The following is a 22168-nucleotide window of genomic DNA, read 5'->3' on the forward strand; positions in this document are numbered from 1 at the left end:
ATCTCGGCCATGAAGTATTTGTTTCGGTTTGTGAATTACAATGTTTTAATTCTGGCTTCAAAATTGTAGCGTAAATCCAGACTTGGAAAGCTTAATTGAGAGCTTGTTTTATTTTTGTGGGACGAGATTAACTTTTCATTGACGCCATTCATTTTACCATACAATGTATTGGAAAATGAGAAAAATTCCAAGCACAGTAAAACTGCAAAAAAATACGCAATTCTGACAGTTTTTGGGGATTTTATAGGCGTACATTATGTGGTAAAAATTACCTGCCAATATGATTCTCCTCATCAATATCATTATGGTGATAATAAAAAGAACTGGATGGGTTTGCGGTTTCAGGGATGAAAAAAAAATGTTTTGGTAGATAAAGCTGTGTGAGAGCTTATTTTTTGCAGGGCGAAACAACAGGTATGATATTTTGATGGCTTACGGGTATGTGCACACGTTGCAGATTTCCTGCGGCTCAGCAGCGTTTTGTTCCGAGCAGAAACGCTGCAGATCCGCAAGTGATTTACAATACAATGTAAATCAATGGCAAAAAAAATGCTGTGCTATTGGTGAGGACCATGCCAAATCTTTTTGCAGATCTGCTGATTTTCGGCACCCATTCCATAACAGAAATCTGCAGGGGTAAAAAAAAGGAAGAAATCAGCACAAAAATCTGCAACGTGTGCACATACCAAAAAAACATGCAGATTCTGACCTGCGTTTTCTGCCAAGAAATGCAGAATCTGCACAGAAAATTCCACAGTCAAATCTGCAACGTGTGCATATAGCATATAGCCTATTACAGCATTTTTGAGGTAAAAAGCTTTTTTATGCTCACAGTGTTTACCGGTCGAGTTAATTATTTTTATATTTTCATAGTAAGAACTTTTCTGGATGTAACGATAGCACACGTTGTTTTTGACTTTATTATCTTTTTTAATGCATGGAAAAGGGGGTTGATTTGAATACCTAGGCTATGTGCACACGTTGCAAATTGTATGCGTTTTTTTTCGCCGTGAAAACGCATACACAACACAGCCCATTGAATTCAATGGGATTCCGCAATGCTGCGTATTTTTCCGCGGCGGAATCGCATGCAAGAAAAATACGAAGCATGCTCATTCTTTGTGCGGAATCACGGCGATTCCGCACACATAGGAATGCATTGATCCGCTTACTTCCTGCATGAGGCTGTGCCCACCATGCGGGAAGTAAGCAGATCATGTGCGGTTGGTACCCAGGGTGGAGGAGAGGAGACTCTCCTCCAGGCCCTGGGAACCATATACCTTTAAAAAAAAAAAAAAGAATTAAAATAAAAAATAGTGATATTCTCACCTTCCGGCGGCCCCCGCAGCCTTCCCAGCTCCTCGCGATGCTCCCGTTCCCAATAATGCATGGTGACAATGACCTGTGATGATGTAGCGGTCTCGCGTGATGCTACATCATCTGGGGTCATTGCCGCAAGGCATTACTGGGAACGGGAGCATCGGGAGGAGCGGGAAGGCTGCGGGGGCCGCCGGAAGTATATCATGATTTTTTTTTTTTTTATTTTAAATTTTATCATTTTACTATTGATGCTGCATAGGCAGCATCAATAGTAAAAAGATGGTCACACTTGTCAAACACTATGTCTGACAAGTGTGACCAACCTGTCAATCAATTTTCCAAGTGATGCTACGGATCGCTTGGAAAAAGCTAGCATTCTGCAAGCTAATTACGCCTGCAAAATGCTAGTGTTTAGCGGAAATACGCATGCCAATTGTGCATGCGTTATACCCGTGGCAGGGAGTTGCAATGGAAATTTCAGCGGCAATTCTTCAACTTGTGCGCACAGCCTTATAGTTAAATTTTTTTTTCTATCTTTTCACTGTGTGCTCCCATCAGCACAACATGATGTGATCACATTGTGCTGATTGTCTCCATGGTAACCCCCGGCAGCAAGATGTATGGTGCAATTTCTCCTGTTACCCTTATGAAAAAAGTTTACAGCTAAAAAAAGATTTTTGTGGGAAAAATGTGATTTTTTTATTTTCATGGCTCAACGTTATAAACTTCTGTGATGCACCTGGGGTTTCAAGGTGCTCAATAGGCATCTAGATAAGTTCCCTGAGGGGTCTAGTTTCCTAAATGGTGTCACTTGTGGGGGGGTTTCCAGTGTTTCGGCACATCAGGGGCTCTCCAAACATGACAGCGTCATGCTAATGCCGGCATATTTTACATTTGAAAAGTGAGATGGCGCCCTTTCCCTTCCGAGCCCTGCCGTGTGCCCAAATAGTAGATTTCCCCACATATGGGGTAATGGAATGCTCAGGATAACTTGCACAACAAATTGTATGGTCCGTTTTCTCCTGTTAACCTTGCAAAAGTTTAAAAAAATTAGGTCTAAACGAAAATTTTTGTGAGAAAAAGTTAAATGTTCATTTTTTCTTCCACATTCCACTAATTCCTGTTAAGCACCTGAAGGGTTAATAAACTAATGTCATTTTGAGCTCCTTGCGGGGTGCAGTGTGATGGTGCTATGTGGGTATCATTTTTGTGTATATTTCTATTTTACTTATTTTCATGGTGTTCTCTTGTAGAAGGAGTTATTTGCTGATTGATGAATGGCTGTTGCTGCCATCTGATATCAGCCCCCACAGTATTGTACTGTTTGCTAATATGCTAATGACATGTTGACCTAGCTTGTTGAAACAATGAGCCCGAGACCTTCCCCCTCCTGACCTGTGAATGAGGAGGGAGACTAAAGGTACCTTCACACATAACGATATTGTTAACGATATCGTTGATATTTGTGACGTAGCAACGATATCGTTAATGAAATCGTTATGTGTGACAGCGACCAACGATCAGGCCCCTGCTGGGAGATCGTTGGTCGCTGAAGAAAGTCCAGAACTTTATTTCGTCGCTGGACTCCTGCTGACATCGCTGGATCGGCGTGTGTGACACCGATCCAGCGATGTCTTCACTGGTAACCAGGGTAAACATCGGGTAACTAAGCGCAGGGCCGCGCTTAGTAACCCGATGTTTACCCTGGTTACCATGCTAAAAGTAAAAAAAAACAAACACTAGATACTTACCTACAGCCGTCTGTCCTCCAGCGCTGTGCTCTGCACTCCTCCTGTACTGGCTGTGAGCCGGAAAGCAGAGCGGTGACGTCACCGCTCTGCTTTCCGGCTCACAGCCAGTACAGGAGGAGAGCAGAGAAGCAGAGTGCAGCGCTGGAGGACAGACAGCGGTAGGTAAGTATGTACTGTTTGTTTTTTTTTTACTTTTAGCATGGTAACCAGGGTAAACATCGGGTTACTAAGCGCGGCCCTGCGCTTAGTTACCCGATGTTTACCCTGGTTACCGACATCGTTGGTCGCTGGAGAGCGGTCTGTGTGACAGCTCTCCAGCGACCAAACAGCGACGCTGCAGCGATCCGGATCGTTGTCGGTATCGCTGCAGCGTCGCTTAATGTGAAGGGGCCTTAAAGGTACCGTCACACTCAGCGACGCTGCAGCGATACAGACAATGAGCCGACCTAAACTAGATCGCTGGAGCGTCGCTGTTTAGGTCGCTGTAGAGACATCAAACACAGCAACTCCAGAACGATGCAGGAGCGATCCAGTGACGTAATGGCGACTCACTTATCATTCTCGCTAGTTGTTAGCTCCATGTCAAAGAGCCGGAGTGTACCGATCCGACAAACATCTAGGGGCCCTATGCTCGTTGCTGGCGTTGTTGCTTTTGATGTCAAACAAGACGATACACGCCGACCTGGCGATGAAATAAAGTTCTGGACTTCTAGCTCCGACCAGCGATGGTACAGCGGGATCCAGATCGCTGCTGCGTGTCAAACACAACGAGATCGCTATCCAGGACACTGCAACGTCACGGATTGTTGTCGTTCTCTTTGCAAAGTTGCTGAGTGTGACGGTACTTTTAAAATATCAGGGAGGTGAGAAACAAATTAGTCTTGTGTGGAATGATGATGTGTTCACAGCATCTCAGAGAGAAAGAAGATTATATGGACTATGCTATCCTCTGTCTGCTGGATTGTTCGACTTTTATCCTGTTACCGAACTGCATTCGTGTTCTGGACTATTTTATCCTTTGCGTGGTGGATCGTATATGGACCTTTCATATTTTTGCCTATATAAAGGTCTTGTGATTGTTCACTTCGCTGGCTCTGTTGATTGTGTGGTACCGGAGAAGGACCCCGTCACATGCAGTTTTTAGAATGGTGTCACTTTTGGGTACTCTGTCATATAGACTCCTCACTCACTTTAATGTGAGGTGGTCCCTAAAAAAATGGTTTTGTAGATTTTGTTGGAAAAATTATAAATTGCTGGTAAAATTTTAACCCTTATAACGTCCTAACAAAAAAATTATGTCTCAAAAATGGTGCTGATGTAAAGTAGACATGTGGGCAATGTTATTTATTAACTATTTTGTGAGACATAGCTCTCTGATTTAAGGACATGAAAATGTAAACGTTTGAAAACTGCAAAATTTTTATATTTTTTCACAAATAAACTTAAGTCATATCAAAGAAATTTTACTACCATCATAAATTACAATATGTCACAAAAAAAACAAAATCTCAGAAACACTGAGATGCATTGAAGCTTTCCAGAGTTATGATATTATAAAGTGACACTGGTCAAAAATTAGAAAAATTGGCCTGGTCAGGAAAGTGAAAAGAGGCTACGGAGTGAAGGGGTTAAAGCCCAGCCACAGGCTGTGTTTCAAGGTAGCTCTGAAATGATAAGCACAGAGATCTTCAACAGACCCCCCGACAATTGGAGAAAATAATGATGTGCCACCAGAGAAGCACGCTGTTAATGCCACTGTTAGGGTATGTGCACACGCTGCGGATTTTGCTGCGGATCCGCAGCGGTTTCCAATGCGTTTACAGTATAATGTAAACCTATGGGAAACGAAACCCGCAGTGCACATGCTGCGGAAAAAACGTGCGGAAATGCAGCGGTATACATTTCGCAGCATGTCAATTCTTTGTGCGGATTCCGCTGCGGGTTTACACCTGCTCCAATAGAAAACTGCAGGTGTAAACCCGCAGCGGAATCCGCAATAGAAACCGCGATAAATCCGCAGGAAAAAACCGCAGAGATTTTGCACTGCAGATTTATCAAATCCGCTGCGGAAAAATCCGCTGCCCTCACAGATACGTGTTGTGATGCAGTGACCCCTGTAACAGGTAGGGGGTGCTGCATAGTCTCCCCAGTATGCACACAGAGGTGTTTTGAGGCCGTGAGAGTGCATGGGAATCACAGGAATGGATGTGATGATGTGACAAAGTCCGGCATTGTGGTGAATGGCCGATATATGTGTCGCAGAGGAGGGGTCTCTGCGCTGCCAGCCTGAAGCGATATGGCGTTCTGGGACCTGTAGTCCTACAAGTATAATATTGTATAATAGTCATGGGAGGTTTGGCAGAGCTAGTTATGTGAGATGGGCAGGACAGACTAGCCACACACACCCACACTCCCACCCAGGGGAGTTGTTCAAGGTATATAATGTGACCAGGGTGTGGGTCACATGGCCCCCTGTGTATGAGCCTGTGTATGGCCGCTGTGAGTGACCTGTGTGAGCCTGTGTTGGAAGACCTGGGAGGAGGCTTCCTGAATAGCACATGGTGGGGCTTCAGACCTGGTGGCCTGGGTATTGGACGGTCCCAGCTGGGGATGGACGTCCTGAATAGTACCCGGACTGTGTGATCCTATGTAACCTGGGTGTTGGGAGGTCCTGGGAGTAGGACCGGATCCCTGAATAGCACGAGGTAAAGACCGGGATCTGCAGAGCCAGTGTCAGCTACTGTGTGGGGAAGCTACAGTCCTTCAGTGGGTCTGGACTGACTAATGTGTGCCGACCAGGCAAGTTGGTGATCCCTGTTTGGCAGCTTTCCCAAGAGAGAGGACTGACAAGGAGTCGGCAGGTGGGGCAGGAGCCCCCAGAAGGTACCATAGTCTGTTGGTGCTAATTGTTTCTATGAACTGTGTGGTAACCCACGGCAACTGGTCAGAGGAGGACCAGCGTGTTTAGTTGCTGCAACCTGTGTGATATGAACTGTGTGGTAACCCACGGCAACTGGTCAAAGGTGGGCCAGCGTGTTTAGTTACCGCAGACTAAGGATCTGAGTCTTGATGTGATGTCCTGGTCCAGGCTGTAAATGGACTGCTTATGATGTGGTTTATGAAATCTTAATAAACCAAAGGGACTGTTTTGTTTGAAAAAACCGTGCCCGTATACGTTAATCCCGTGCCAAGCGAGTGTCCCCCAATACACTCTGTGAGAGCAATCTTACAGTGTGCACATACCCTTAGAGTTTGACAGCAGCATTTAACAGGTTAATAGTCGCAGGAGGATCTCTGCTCCACCTGCAGCTGTTAGAGATAGGTCCTGGCTGTAACATACACCCATTACCTGCCAGGTATGGGGCAAGCTCAACCGTGATCCCGCTCCATGCACAAGCTCCTGACTTGTGCAGTACATGTACTTGCGGATGCAAGTAATGGGTTAACCCCTTCACCCAGAGCTGGTTTTCACCTTCAAAACCATGTCACGTTTTACCATTCTGACCAGTGTTTCTCTATGAGGTAGTAACTCTGGAATGCTTCAACGTATCGCCGGGATTCTAAAAAGAAAAATTTGGGGACATATTGTACTTTATGATGGTGGTAAAATTTCTTCAATATGACTTGCATTTATTTGTGACAAATAGGAAATTTGGGAAAAACTTTGCAATTTTTAGTTGTTATGTGCTTAACCAACAGCGATATCATTATACAAAATAGTTAATAAATAACATTTCCCACATGTCTACTTTATATTAGCACAATTTTTGAAACAATTTTTTTTCTAGGCAGTTAGAAGGGTTAAAAGGTGACCAACAATTTCTAATTTTTCCAACAAAATTTACAAAACCAAGCAAGTTTTGAGGGGCCTATATGAAAGAAAATGCTCAAAAGTACCACCATTCTAAAAACTGCGCCCTTCAAGACGCTCAAAACCACATTGAAGAACTTTATTAACGCCTCAGTTTTTTTTTAAAACATGCTTTTTTTTCTTTTTCGTTTTTACTTTATTTTATCAGTCCATTAGGGAACAAACTTGTGATAGTTCAATCACTTATGATATATATTGCAATACAATAGCATTGTAGTATATAGCATCGCAGAACTTTTATAGAGAACCAACAAGAACCAAGATGACAATTATGGTGGCGTTCAGCAGGCCCTGCCACGGATGCTTCCGCATGCATCGTTTTGACGATGCAGCGACCAGCGTAGAACGCAGCTTGTAGCAAATTTTTTTTCTCGCATACAGCGGCACGACCTGCGTACCTAATGTTAAAGATAGGTACGCAGGCTGCAGGCCAACCGCATGCAGAAGTAGGCGGGGCTAGCGGCCGAGGGCGGGGCTTCACGGAGAAAGTCCGCAGCCCTCCGCAGCTCCTCAAAACGCTAGTGTGAAACTAGCCTAACTGGAGCTGTCAAAGAATAACAGAAGGTTATTAAACTACAGCGATCAGAGCGTGCGCCAGTCACTGCAGTTACAGTTAATGCCAAATAAGTAACCCAGCCAGCATCAGACAGTACTGAAGCAGATTCAGGTCCTGAGCCGGCTTCATACTTTGCTTAAAATGGACGTCATAGTTCATTAACTAATTAAGTGTGAAACCAAATATTGTCATATCATAATCATAACGCTGAAAAGTTCTATGTGTAACATCGTATCTTACCTTGTAGAAAATGTTTTCTTAGCCCTCTTGACACTTGGCTTCAAAACTTAAGGGCACACACTATAATGAGGTTTTCCTTTTCAAACAGGATACAGATAGCTAACAGATCATTTTAGAAATGCTTCCAAAAATAAATGATATATGTACACATAACTTTACAAACTTACCACTTGGAGGCTTTGGCCGTGGAGGGACGCTCCTCTTGGGGGGCAGGGCTGGCATATCAAGCTTGCTTTTAAATGGGTCCTCAGAAAATCCTGAGCTTGGAAAAGTGGCAGCAAAAGGATCTGGAGTTTGGTGCTAAAATGCAGAAGTTTCAGAAAAGAAAAAAAAAATCAAAATAGGCCAAACTTAATAAAGCATTTCTTCTTAAAACACAGGATCTTAATTTAAATTACATATAATTGGGTAAATCAGCTCTACTTAAGGTACCGTCACAGTAAGCGACGCTGCAGCGATCCAGACAACGATCCCGATCGCTGCAGCGTCGCTGTGTGGTCGCTGGAGAGCTGTCACACAGACAGCTCTCCAGCGACCAACGATACCGGTCCCCTGATAACCAGGGTAAACATCGGGTTACTAAGCGCAGGGCCGCGCTTAGTAACCCGATGTTTACCCTGGTTACCAGCATAAACGTAAAAAAAAACAAACACTACATACTTACATTCCGCTGTCTGTCCCCCGGCGCTGTGCTTCTCTGCACTGACTGTGAGCGTCAGCCCGAAAGCACAGCGGTGACGTCACCGCTGTGCTCTGCTTTCCGGCTGGCCGGCGCTCACAGTGCAGAGAAGCACAGCGCCGGAGGACAGACAGCGGAAGGTAAGTATGTAGTGTTTTTTTTTTTTTTACGTTTACGCTGGTAACCAGGGTAAACATCGGGTTACTAAGCGTGGCCCTGCTTTTAGTAACCCGATGTTTACCCTGGTTACCAGTGAAGACATCGCTGAATCGGCGTCACACACGCCGATTCAGTGATGTCTGCGGGAGGTCCAGCGACGAAACAAAGTTCTGGACTTTCTGCGCCGACCAACGATGGCACAGCAGGATCCTGATCGCTGCTGCCTGTCAAACTGAACAATATCGCTAGCCAGGACTCTGCAACGTCACGGATCGCTAGCGATATCGTTCAGTGTGACGGTACCTTTACTTTCTGTATCAGTAGGTGAGAAAGTTAATTATGTCAGCTACACACCTGCTTATCTACAGCATTAAAGAATGCTGTGTAATACTGTATACAGCATTCTATAATGCTGTAGATAAGCCCCCACTCCGACCTGCAAGTGAAGAAAAATAAGTTATATTATACTCACCCGGGGAGCAGTCCGGTCTGATGCTTCTTCATGGCTCCCCGGCATCGGCGCTCCTAGGCAGGCGTACTTCTCTGCCCTGTTGAGGGCAGAGTAAAGTATTGCAGTGCGCACGCGCCGGGCCTCTCTGACCTTTCCCAGCGCCTACACGCTACAGTACTTTGCTCTGCTCAAAACAGAGCAGAGAAGTACGCCCGCAGAGGAGCGCCGATGTCAGGGAGCGATGAAGGAGGGCGGGGTCCCCGTGTGAATATAATATAACTTATTTTTTTTCACTTTCAGGTCAGACCGGGGGCTTATCTACAGCATTATAGAACGCTGTAGATAAGTTCTGAAAGGCGGTGGCAGCATCTTATAGCGGCAAAATCTGCTGACAGGTTCCCTTTAATGTTGATGATTATGGCTTACAGACAATGAAAACCCATAAGTCATTATTTCAGTAAGTTAGAAAAATTAACAAAAACACCTGCAAAGGCTTCCTATGGGTTATAAAGGTCCCTTTGTCTGTTTCAATAGGCTCCACAATCATGGGGAAGACTGCTGACTTGACAGATGTCCAGAAGGCAGTCATTGACACACTCCACAAGGAGGGTAAGCCACAAAAGGTCACTGCGAAAGAAGCAGGCTGTTCACAGAGTGCAGTATCCAAGTATATTAATGGAAAGGTGAGTGGAAGGAAAAAGTGTGGCAGAAAAAGGTGCACAAGCAACTAGGATAACCGCAGCCTTGAAAGGATTGTTGAGAAAAGGCCATTCAAAAATTCAAAATCATCAACATTAACAGAAATAAACACTTGAAATAGATAACTCTGCTTGTAATGACTCTATATAATATATGAGATTCACTTTTTGTATAGAAGAACAGAAATAAATTAACTTTTTAATGATATTCTAATTTTGGGAGAATCACCTGTATATACAGTGGCTTGTGAAAGTATTCACCTCCCCTGCAAGTCACTTTGGATAAGTCTCTATGAGCTTACCACATCATACTAGTGGTATTTTTGACCATTCCTATAGGCCAGTGTTTCTCAACTCCAGTCTTCAAGACCCCACAACAGATCATGTTTTCAGGATTTCCTTAGGGTACCGTCACACTAAAACGACGCTGCAGCGATACGACAACGATGTCGATCGCTGCAGCGTCGCTGTTTGGTTGCTGGAGAGCTGTCACACAGACAGCTCTCCAGCGACCAACGATCCCGAAGTCCCCTGGTAACCAGGGTAAACATCGGGTTACTAAGCGCGGGGCCCGCTTAGTAACCCGATGTTTACCCTGGTTACCAGCGTAAACGTAAAAAAAAAAAAACACTACATACTTGCATTCCTGTCGCGTCCCTCGGCGCTGTGCTTCTCTGCACTGACAGTGAGCGCCGGACAGCCGGAAAGCACAGCGGTGACGTCATCGCTGTACTTTACGGCTGGCCGGCGCTCACCAGTCAGTGCGGGAAGCTGAAGGCGAGGGACATGACCAGACACCGGGAAGGTAAGTATGTAGTGTTTTTTTTTTTTTACATTTACACTGGTAACCAGGGTAAATATCGGGTTACTAAGCGCGGCCCTGCGCTTAGTAACCCGATGTTTACCCTGGTTACGAGTGAAGACATCGCTGAATCGGCGTCACACACGCCGATTCAGCGATGTCAGCGGGAGATCCAGCAACGAAATAAAGTTTCAAACGATCTGCTACGATGTAAGATTCTCCGCGGGGTCCCTGATCGCAGTAGCATGTCACACACAGCAATATCGTAAGGATATCGCTGGAACGTCACGGATCGTGCCGTCCTAGCGATCAAAGTGCCACTGTGTGACGGTACCCTTAGTATTGCACAGGTGATAATTTCATCACCTGCTCAAGCATTAATTCCATCGCCTATGCAATACTAAGGAAATCCTGAAAACATGACCAGTTGTGGGGTCTTGAGGACTGGAGTTGAGAAACACTGCTCTAGGCAAAACTGCTCCAGACCCTCCAAGTTAGATGGTTTCCTCTGGTGGACAGCTTCAAGTCTGACAACAGATTCTCAATTAGTTTAAGGTCTGAGCTTTTACTAGGCCACTCCAAAACATTTACACGTTTTCCCTTAAATTACTTGAGTGTTGCATTAGCAGTATGCTTTGGGTCATTGTCTTGTTGGAAAGTGAACTGCCGTTCCAGTCTGCAATCACTGACAGACTGAAACAGGTTTTTCTCAAGAATATCCCTGTATTTTTCACCATCCATCTTCCCCTCGACTAGAACCATTTTCGCTGTCCCGAGTGCCGAAAGGTATCCCCACAGCATGATGCTGCCATCACCATGTTTCACTGTGGAGATGGTGTTCTTGGGGTGATTAGCTGCGTTGGTTTGGCACCAGACATAGCCTTTATCTTGGTGTCCAAAAAGTTACAATTTGGGTCTCATCTGATCACAGCTTCTTCCTCCATATATTTGGGGTGTCTCCCACATGTTGGCAACCTCAAAAAGAGCCTTACAATTCTTGTTTGTAAGGAAAGGCTATTTTCTGTCCACTGTTCTATAATTGTATGGATTGTATCGCTTATTGTAGTCATATGGACAGATACTACAGTCCCTGCTTGGGAACTCTGCAGCTCCTTCAGGGTTACTTTGTCACTTTTTGTCTCTGTGCTGCCTGTTTGATTAATGCCCTCCTCGCCCAGGCTGAGTGATTTGGTGTGAAACACTCTCTTGGCAGTTTCTTTGTGGTACCGTGTTCTTTCCATTTGATGATAATGGATTTGATGGTGCTCCAGTATTCATCAGAGATTAGGATTTTTTTTATTTTATTTTTTTAAATAACCTAACGCTGACTTGTACTTCTCAACAACTTTGTACCTGACTTGTTTGGATATCTCCTTAGTCTTCATGGTGTTGGTTGGTCAGTGGTGCCTCTTGTTTAAAGGTGTTGCAGCCTCTGTGGCCTTTCAGAAAAGGTGTGTGTATATACTGACATACCATGTGGCACTTAGATTGCACACAGGTGGATGGACTTCCTTTCACTAAGCATGTGACTTATGAACGTAACTGCTTGCACCAGAGATTTTTAAGGGCTTCATAGCAAAAGGTGTGAATACATAGTCACATGCCAATTTCCACTTATTTGATCGCATACATTTAATTTATGCCTATATTTTTTTTCACTCCACCAACTTAATACTATTTAGTGCTGATGTATCACACACAAATAGGATTACAAAATTATTTAAAAACAGGTTCTGTCACAAAATACCGTAGGTAAAAAGCCAAGGGGGTGAATACGTTTGCATGTCACCAAAGACACAGTTCTCCTGTTGCTTATCAAAATCCGGCAGCCGTTGATTAGTTGAAATGTCAGAGGGTTTTGAAAATAAGGTGGTTTCCGCTGAGCACCTTCACTCTAGAAAGTTTAACAGGAATGAGTGGGAGGATGTATATTATACACGTTCCCTTTGTCAAGGGATTCTTCTAAGAATAAACCTAAGTGAGAGCAGAAAGAATACCCTGCATTTAAAGGGAACTGTCACTAGATTCATGCTGCCCAAACTACAATCAGCATGAAAGCAGATAGGTATGCTTTGGTCTAAAACTCTCTGGCATTTAAAAAGAAAATAGCTAGATCATCTTGTCGAGGACTATAACCAGAGATTATACTTAAAGAGGTAGTCCATTATTAGGACAATTCCTTCTTAAACAACATGTTATAGGCCCTGATAAAATAAATAAACCTATACTCCCTGTTATGTGTTACGGAACCACTCAGCACCCAGAATATGTTGTGCAGTTATATGTATGTATAATAGGTTCCATGTGAGATGCATGTCCCTAATGCATCAGCCCACAGGCTGCGCCCCTGGGCAGAGGGGACACGATATTCCCCTTTTGTCTGCCCCCCACCTTTGTAATTCCCACAGTAAATATCGGCAGACTCCGGCCACCTGCGGCTATTGTAATGTATGTCTGGCCTGCCGCTTTTCTATTGGCCTGCCCTCTGTATCTGTGTGATATATTCTGTGTCCTGTGAGTAAAGTGTTGTCAGACTGGAAATACGCGGAGAAGCAGTGATCTTTTATATGCGCCCATTTAACCAAGCAATTCCAGCCAGCGTCATTCATTTAGACTCCAGCCAAAGCAGAGTGGACCTCCTGAAACACGGGGTGGTACTGAAAGAGGTACCCCAGCTTGGTAGACCCCGTTACACTACCTTCCCATGCCGGCTCTGTTCCCACGGTGTCGGCACTCACGGTCCTGGGGCTGTGATGCGGTGAAATTACATGTGATGCCCGTCACCCAATCAGCGCTGGCATCACTGTCCCCACCTACTGAGGAAATGAGCATGAAGAGGAAGTTGGAGATCTGCTATACCCCAGACTTCCTCATTATTTTCAATTTGTCAGAAGGTGGAGACAAGTGAGGCTCGCGTTGATTGGGCCTCATATGTCATTTCACCGCATCACAGCCCCGAGATCCCAAGGGCTGACACCGCCGGAACGGAGGCGGCACGGGAGACAGATTATAGGCTTATTTATTTTATAGGAGCTGAACATTTAGTTTAACAATGGGTTGTCTTAGTAGTGGGCAACCCCTTTAAGCAGGACCTGTCACCTCTCCTCATATTTGCTTTAGTAGGCAAGTGCTACAAAATCATGTCCCCAATACATTTCATAAAGATAAAGTGAAATGGGAATTTGTCAGCAAGTTTAACCCCCTTTAACTTTTTGTATGCTCATGTAGGGCAATGAAAGATAAATACATTGGTAACTTTTTGTTTGCTGTCCATTGTATTATTCTGGAGAAATTCATGATTTTATCAATATGCAAATAAGCCGTTAGGTGCTTTGTCCCACCCAGAGCATCTAGTCTGCCTCCCCAGGTGCTCTACATCCTTTGTGTCTGCCTACTTTTATTGATTGATTACATCACGCAGGAAAATGTCAGACCTAATTATATTGTACGAGTCCTCGCACCTGTGCTGTAAGGTGGCCTTCTGTGGGCACGGCTTTCAGCATGCTGTTGTGCATGCGCCCCCAATTGAAGGTGTACACCCAGAGATCAAGGCAACATAAGGAGATGCGAAATTTCCCTGCCCTGCATCTAACATCAACTATCAATCAACATAGGGAGGCATGTGCTTTGAATGTAAATGACTTGGGACGGCAGTGTTTCGTTAGGTGCTCTGGCCCGGACAGAGCATCTAATGCTCCAAACTTATCAAGTCGTGGATTTCTTCAGAATAAGACAACGGAAAGCAAAGAGAAAGCTAAGGGGGTTACATTTGCAGACAGATTCCTTCTAAATGTTACCTATTTAAAAGTGTTTTTCTCCATTACGGTGGTGTACAGACTTACTATGGAACATATACACTGCTCTGTGGTCAGTCTTGTAACTGGAACTATTTGTTAGGGCTCTTTCACATGTCTTGATATTTGCGGTACTGCAAGAAAACAGTACCGGAGATATCCATGTGTCCGTGTGTTTAATATATGTGGCATGTGTATGCCACATCAGTATCACACATACCAGCGCCTGGAAAACAGCAGTACTGTTCGCATTGTTCCCCGACGTTGGGTGCTGAAGGCAGTTTATATTATTGTCCCCTGCTCACGCTACTATCATCACTGGCAGGAGGAAATGTTGAAAGTTGTATTCAACTGTTAACAGTGAGAGCAGGCGGCAGATGATGAATACTCCCACCAGTCGCCTGCTCTTGCTGTTATCAGTTAAATACAACGCTCAACACTGTTACCTGCTAGAACTGATCACTGTGTGAGCAGGGAACAATGATTTGAGCAATCTTCAGCACCCGGCGTCAGTAAACAGCGAGAACAGTACCACTGATTCCTAGGCGCTAGAACATGTCACAATGATGACACATAAGGGATGTGCGGGATATTTTGTGGCCCATGCTTCTGTTAAACATTTCAGCTTTTTTGCCCACGGACACACACTGACATGTGCACATATCCATTCACTTGAATGGGTCTACATATGTAAGTGTCTCCAGTACATGTGAGAACTGTCAACACGCGACTCCACCACGGATGTGCGGAAGAGCCCTTTTTCTGTAATATCTTTATTGTCTGTACATGTCCCTGCTTAATTATAACGCATCGCAGAATCTACTATATAATTGTCACTTCCGTCTGTCTTTCTGTCTGTCACGGATATTCATTGGTTCATTCATTATATTCATTTATTCACTGCCTCTGTCTGTCATGGAAATCCAAGTCGCTGATTGGTCATGGTAAAACGCCCACGACCATTGCCACGACCAATCAGTGACGGGCATAGCCTGGCAGCGAAATGGCCGCTGCTTTACTGCCCTGCAGTCAGCGGTGAGTGCTCACATAGGGTTAATGCCAGTGTTAACGGACCACTGTGTAATGCACTCCGTTAACGCAGCTATTAACCCTGTGTGACCAACTTTTTACTATTGATGCTGTGTATGCAGCATAAATAGTAAAACGATCTAATGTTACAAATAATAATAATAATAATAAAAAAAGGTTATTCTCACCCTCCGACGTCGCCTGCTGTCCTCGGCAGTGCAAGCGGCAGGTTCCGGTGACAAGGATGCTATGCGAGAAGGACCTGCCATGATGTCACGGTCATGTGACTGCGACGTCATCACAGGTCCTGCGCTCACACCAACCCTGGGACCAGAAGCTGCCGCGTGCGCCAGGACTACAAGGGGCCTTCGGAAGGTGAGTATATGTTTATTTTAAGTCTTTTTAACCACGCATATAGTGCCCACATTGCTACATACTACATGGGCTGTGTTACATACTGCGTGGGCTGTTATATACTACATCTCTGTGCTATATACTATGTAGCTGGGCAATATACAACGTGACTGGGTGCAGAGTGTACATTAATGATAACAAAAATGAACTTTTTTCAATTTACCAAATGGCTGCATAGAAACAGAGTGAAAAATTTAAAGTGGTCTGAATAATTTCCGTACCCACTGTATGTCCCTAATAAATTTGTTATAGCACCAGTCCAAGGTTTTCTCATTTCACTGCTAGAGTGTTGCTACTGATATAAGTTCCCCAACCCTAGTATCATGCTTACCAGCTGCCGTCTTCAGCTCTTCCTGTCACTCCTTCTTGTGACTGAAATTTCTGACTGGCTGGAAGTCAGAGGTAATGGTCGCCTTCTCTCAATATACTATGTGACTGGGCAAAATACTACGTGGCTCTGTGCTGAATACTACATCGCTGGGCAATATACTACGTGGCTTTGTGCTGAATACTACGTCGCTGGGCAATCTACTACGTGGCTGGGCAATATACTATGTGGCTGGGCAATATACTACGTGGCTGTGCAATATACTACGTGCTCTGTGCTATATACTACGTAGCTGTGCAATATACTATGTGGCTGTGTCGGTTCTGTTATATACTACGTCGACTGTGCAATATACTATGTGGCAGTGCAATATACTACGATATACGACGTAGCTATGTTATATACTACATGGCCCTGTGCAATACACTACGTAGCTGTGCAATACACTACGTAGCTGTGCAATACACTACGTAGCTGTGCAATACACTACGTGGCTATGTTATATACTAAGTGGCTGTGTTATATACTATGAAGCTCTGCTATATACTACGTACGCTGTGTTACATACTACGTAGCTCTGTTATATACTACGTCGGTTGTGTTATATATTATGTCACTCTGCAATATAGTACGTAGCCTGTGCTATATACTACCTACATATTCTAGAATACCCGATACGTTAGAATCGGGCCACCATCTAGTCTATATATATATAATTAAGTAACAACCACAGGTACACTAATTGCTATATGCCAAATAATAAAATCAATAATAAAATCTTAATTTCAAGTGCCAGTGACTAGTGTCCTGTGGAGAGAATTGTGGAAACCACCACCGTACTAAGAGAAAGCAACCACAGCCAACATAGAAAAGTCAAAGAAGATCTCCCAAGCAGGAATAAGATTAAAATGCCTTTATTATATATACTTGGCAAATATTAAAATAGAAAATACAGATAAAAAACATATGTGCGCACAATGGGAAAATATTTTTTGTATAATAAAATCAATATCAACAATGGTACAGGCTGACCCTCTAAAAAGAATTTTTATATTATATTTAAATAACAGGTTCAAACATCACCCCACGATGACATTTATTGTTAGCTGGATTTGCATGTAGCCAAAAGAATAAAATAATTCAGCATATATTCCAAGTACACACTCCTTAACCCTCCGTCACATACAACTGATCTGACAGGCGCTTCTCTTTTACTTTCATTTCTCCTTCCTCACCAGATTGTGAGGAAACCCCCTCCCTCCAGGTAGTCTCCTGTCTCTTGAAGGTCTGTGAAACCTGATATCACAGTTGGATTTCAGAGCTTCAGGGGAGAGGATATAGCTGCACAGATCTCTCAGGCTCATTGTATGTGAATACGTCACATTCAGTAAGGTTGGTATTTTATGTTTTTATTCATCACAATAGTTTATTTAGCTTGTTTTATGAATGTATAGCACAAAATGTGAGGATATTTCATAGAAATAAGGGAGATTTTATAAAAGAAAGTGTGCTGCTCAGGCATATACAGTAGTTCCCTAACATATTCCTTTTCTTGCTTCAGATTATCTGCTGAAATGGAGAGGAAAATGTACAATTTATCCAAACAACTTGATGTTGAGGAAGTAACAAACATGCTGTTAGATGATAGAGACCTCACACTTCATGATGATGCTGCCATCGATCCTGGGACTGGGGCAGAAAAAAAACGGAGATAATTACATTTTACAATGCCACCAAAGGGGGTGTGGATACAGCAGATCAGATGTGCTCCACTTTCAACGTCAGCAGATACATCAAATGCTGGCCAATGGTCATATTTTTTGCTATGTTGAATTTGGGTGGCATAAATTCACAAGTAATTTATCTTGAAAACAAGCTTGAACCACTCCGTAGACGATTGTATCTGAAAAAATTGGCCTATGAACTAGTACTTGGAGAGCTACGCAGGAGAAGCGTGAAAACAATCGGTATCCCCTCTCGCCTTCAAGTTCAGCTCAAAAGGTTCCGCCCAGAAGATGATGGTGAAAAGTCACCATCTGCACCACCTCACAAAAGAAGGAGATGCACCACCTGCCAAACGGAAAGCGGAACCAGAAGGCTTTCAAATTATGAATGTCTCAAATGTCATAAAGCAATTTGCCTGACACATGCAAAAATGGTGTGTAATTCTTGCTATTTGCTCTGCAAGTGTGACTTTTCTGGGGAAACCTCAGCATCTACTTCTGATTGAATATGTTTTTAATAGTACTTAAGGTACCTTAAAATTAAGTTTGTGTTCAAAAATTTTCTTTGTACATTTTTTTGAGAGAGTCGAACTGGGGACTATTTGGCGGGAGTTTTGAAAAGTTTGTATTTCATAGTTATTAGTTTTATGTTAAGTAAATGTTTTTTTTTTGCAACTGATTATGTGTAGTCTCTTTTATTACATCCTTATGAAGGTCACTGATCACTTTTAGAGCACTGAAATTGCAAACATTAGATATTATAGGTATTTTTCCAGCAGGCGCCTGACAGGCACATTGTATGTGAACTCGTTAGTCCGAATATTGTATGTGACGGAGGGTTAATGCAATACGTGCAATATTATAGCAAATAACAACTTATATGTGCAATATAGCCATATAAAGTGCAAGAAAAAGGGAAAGGTTGAGTATAACCAAGAAGTATACTGGATTATACCAGTACACGCTCCTTAATGCAATATGTGCAAAATCATAGCAAATAACAACTTATATGTGCAATATAGCAATATAAAGTGCAAAAAAAGGGGAAAGGTTAAATATAACCATGAAGTATACTGAATTGTGCCAGAAAGTGCTATGTGCAAAATTTGTAAAAATGTGGGAACAATAAAAAACGCAAAGTGCAAAAAAACATGCAGGTTTAACTGCTATGAATGGAGTATAAACTGAACCACAGTATGTATATAGGCCTATAAGGAGGTTACTAATAATTGGGGCAGTGTAAAATTACACAATACACGTTTATGTGCCAATAATAATTATTCAAATCTATCACCATAAGAGCCGAATATAAAGCAGCTAAATTGCCACCATATGGCTCCAATAATGTATATAAATAGTGGTTCTAATCTGCCACTACATGGAGCCAGATATAGATCGGTATAGCCACTCTCCGGTCCAAATACACTCTGGATACAAGAGACCAGAGGACCGGATACTAATCCAACCAATATGGTACAATGCAGGGGGATGTACTGAATCTCCAATATACCTGTGAAAGTGGGGTCAGCCGAATCCCAAAGAAACGCACCCCGACGCGCATTTCGGATTACTATCCTGACGAAGGATAACTGGGAGAGCCCCTGAGGTGTCAGAACAGCAGAACTCACCCATAAGTGACCCCATTTTACAAACTACATCTCACAATGAATTCATCTAAAATTGTAGTGATCATATTGACACCAGGGGTGTGTTACAGAATTTTATTCCATTGGGCAGTGAAGAAAAAAAAATTACATCTTTACCACAAAAATTACATTTCAACTCCCAAAAGTAATTATTTTATCATCGCTTTATTCTGATAGCTATAACGTTTCTATTTTTCAGCTGATGGAGCTGTATGGTGGCTTATTTTTTTGTGGAACAAGATAACGTTTCCATTGATACTATTTTAATTCACATTTGTCTTTTTGATCGCATTTGATTCCACTTTTTGTTCAGTGCTTTGAAGAAAAAGTATAGTTTCGTACCTTTTTCACGGTGTTCACTGAATGGTCTACGTTCAGTCTGACAGTGTCATAGGTTGGGTGGTTCTAGAATGGCGATACCAAGAGTGCACTATATATATATATATATATATATATATATATATATATATATATATATATATATATATATATACTATAGCTATTGCACCCATTCTACGCCCGGGTGGCGAGCATTTATATTAGTATATGGTCTCCATCCTGGTATGTGCTGCTCCAGCCTGCGTCCCCATCCTGTTATGTGCTGCTCCGTCCTGCGCCCCCATCCTGTCATGTGCTGCACCCATCCTGCGTCCCCATTCTGTCATGAGCTGCTCCATCCTGCGCCCCCATCCTGTCATGTGCTGCTCCATCCTGCGCCCCCATCCTGTCATGTGCTGCTCCCATCCTGAGCCCCCATCCTGTCATGTGCTGCTCCCATCCTGCGCCCCCGTTCTGTCATGTGCTGCTTCCATCCTGCATCCCCGTTCTGTCATGTGCTGCTGCCATCCTGCACCCCCGTTCTGTCATGTGCTGCCCTATTCTGTCATGTGCTGCTGCCATCCTGCGCCGTTCTGTAATTTGCTGCTCCCATCCATATGCCCCATACGCTGCTCCATTATGGTTGATGGCCCCCATAAGATGCTCCATAGTATATGCCCCGTATGCTGCTCCATTATGGTTACATAGTTACATAGTTATTAAGGTTGAAGGAAGACTATAAGTCCATCTAGTTCAACCCATAGCCTAACCTAACATGCCCTAACATGTTGATCCAGAGGAAGGCAAAAAAAAACCCATGTGGCAAAGAGTAAGCTCCACATTGGGGAAAAAAATTCCTTCCCGACTCCACATACGGCAATCAGACTAGTTCCCTGGATCAACGCCCTATCAAGGAATCTAGTGTATATACCCTGTAACATTATACTTTTCCAGAAAGGTATCCAGTCCCCTCTTAAATTTAAGTAATGAATCACTCATTACAACATCATACGGCAGAGAGTTCCATAGTCTCACTTCTCTTACAGTAAAGAATCCGCGTCTGTTATTATGCTTAAACCTTTTTTCCTCCAAACGCAGAGGATGCCCTCTTGTCCCTGTTTCAGGTCTATGATTAAAAAGATCATCAGAAAGGTCTTTGTACTGTCCCCTCATATATTTATACATTAAAATAAGATCACCCCTTAGTCTTCATTTTTCCAAACTAAATAGCCTTAAGTGTAAGAACCTATCTTGGCATTGCAGACCCCCCAGTCCTCTAATAACCTTGGTCGCTCTTCTCTGCACCCGCTCTAGTTCAGCTATGTCTTTCTTATACACCGGAGACCAGAACTGTGCACAGTATTCTAAGTGTGGTCGAACTAGTGACTTGTATAGAGGTAAAATTATGTTCTCCTCATGAGCATCTATGCCTCTTTTAATGCATCCCATTATTTTATTTGCCTTTGTAGCAGCTGCCTGACACTGGCCACTGAATATGAGTTTGTCATCCGCCCATACACCCAGGTCTTTTTCATTGACGGTTTTGCCCAGAGTTTTAGAATTAAGCACATAATTATACATCTTATTACTTCTACCCAAGTGCATGACCTTACATTTATCCCCATTAAAGCTCATTTGCCATTTATCAGCCCAAGCTTCTAGTTTACATAAATCATCCTGTAATATAAAATTGTCCTCCTCTGTATTGATTACCCTGAAGAGTTTAGTGTCATCTGCAAATATTGAAATTCTACTCTGAGTGCCCCCTTCCAAGTCATTAATAAATATGTTAAAAAGAAGAGGGCCCAATACTGACCCCTGTGGTACCCCACTGCTAACCGCTACCCAGTCCGAGTGTGCTCCATTAATAACCACCCTTTGTTTCCTATCCCTGAGCCAGCTCTCAACCCACTTACACATATTTTCCCCTATCCCCATTATTCTCATTTTATGTATCAACCTTTTGTGTGGCACCGTATCAAAAGCTTTTGAAAAGTCCATATACACTACATCCACTGGGTTCCCTTGGTCCAATCCGGAACTTACCTCTTCATAGAAACTGATCAAATTAGTCTGACATGAACGGTCCCTAGTAAACCCGTGCTGATACTGGGTCATGAGGTTATTCCTCTTCAGATACTCCAATATTGCATCCCTTAGAATGCCCTCCATGATTTTACCCACAGTAGAGGTTAAGCTTACTGGCTTATAATTTTCGAGTTCAGTTTTTGTCCCCTTTTTGAATATTGGCACCACATTTGCTATACGCCAGTCCTGTGGTACAGACCCTGTTATTATGGAGTCTTTAAAAATTAAAAATAATGGTCTATCAATGACTGTACTTAATTCCTGCAGTACTCGAGGGTGTATCCCATCCAGGCCCGAAGA

General features: G+C 43.3%; 1 protein-coding gene across 6 annotated transcripts in view; it reads right to left on the bottom strand.

Annotated features, from left to right (window-relative positions):
* EPS15L1 (epidermal growth factor receptor pathway substrate 15 like 1) overlaps nt 1-22168 on the bottom strand; it is a 393851-nt gene that overhangs the window by 78251 nt on the left and 293432 nt on the right. For all 6 annotated transcript variants that reach the window (XM_069767732.1, XM_069767729.1, XM_069767731.1 and 3 more), the window contains one exon: nt 7906-8038. In XM_069767732.1, the coding sequence (XP_069623833.1) occupies nt 7906-8038 (133 nt within the window). The remainder of the gene's footprint in view (nt 1-7905; nt 8039-22168) is intronic.

Source organism: Ranitomeya imitator, chromosome 1 (assembly GCF_032444005.1).
Source record: "Ranitomeya imitator isolate aRanImi1 chromosome 1, aRanImi1.pri, whole genome shotgun sequence".
Lineage (NCBI taxonomy): Eukaryota > Metazoa > Chordata > Amphibia > Anura > Dendrobatidae > Ranitomeya > Ranitomeya imitator.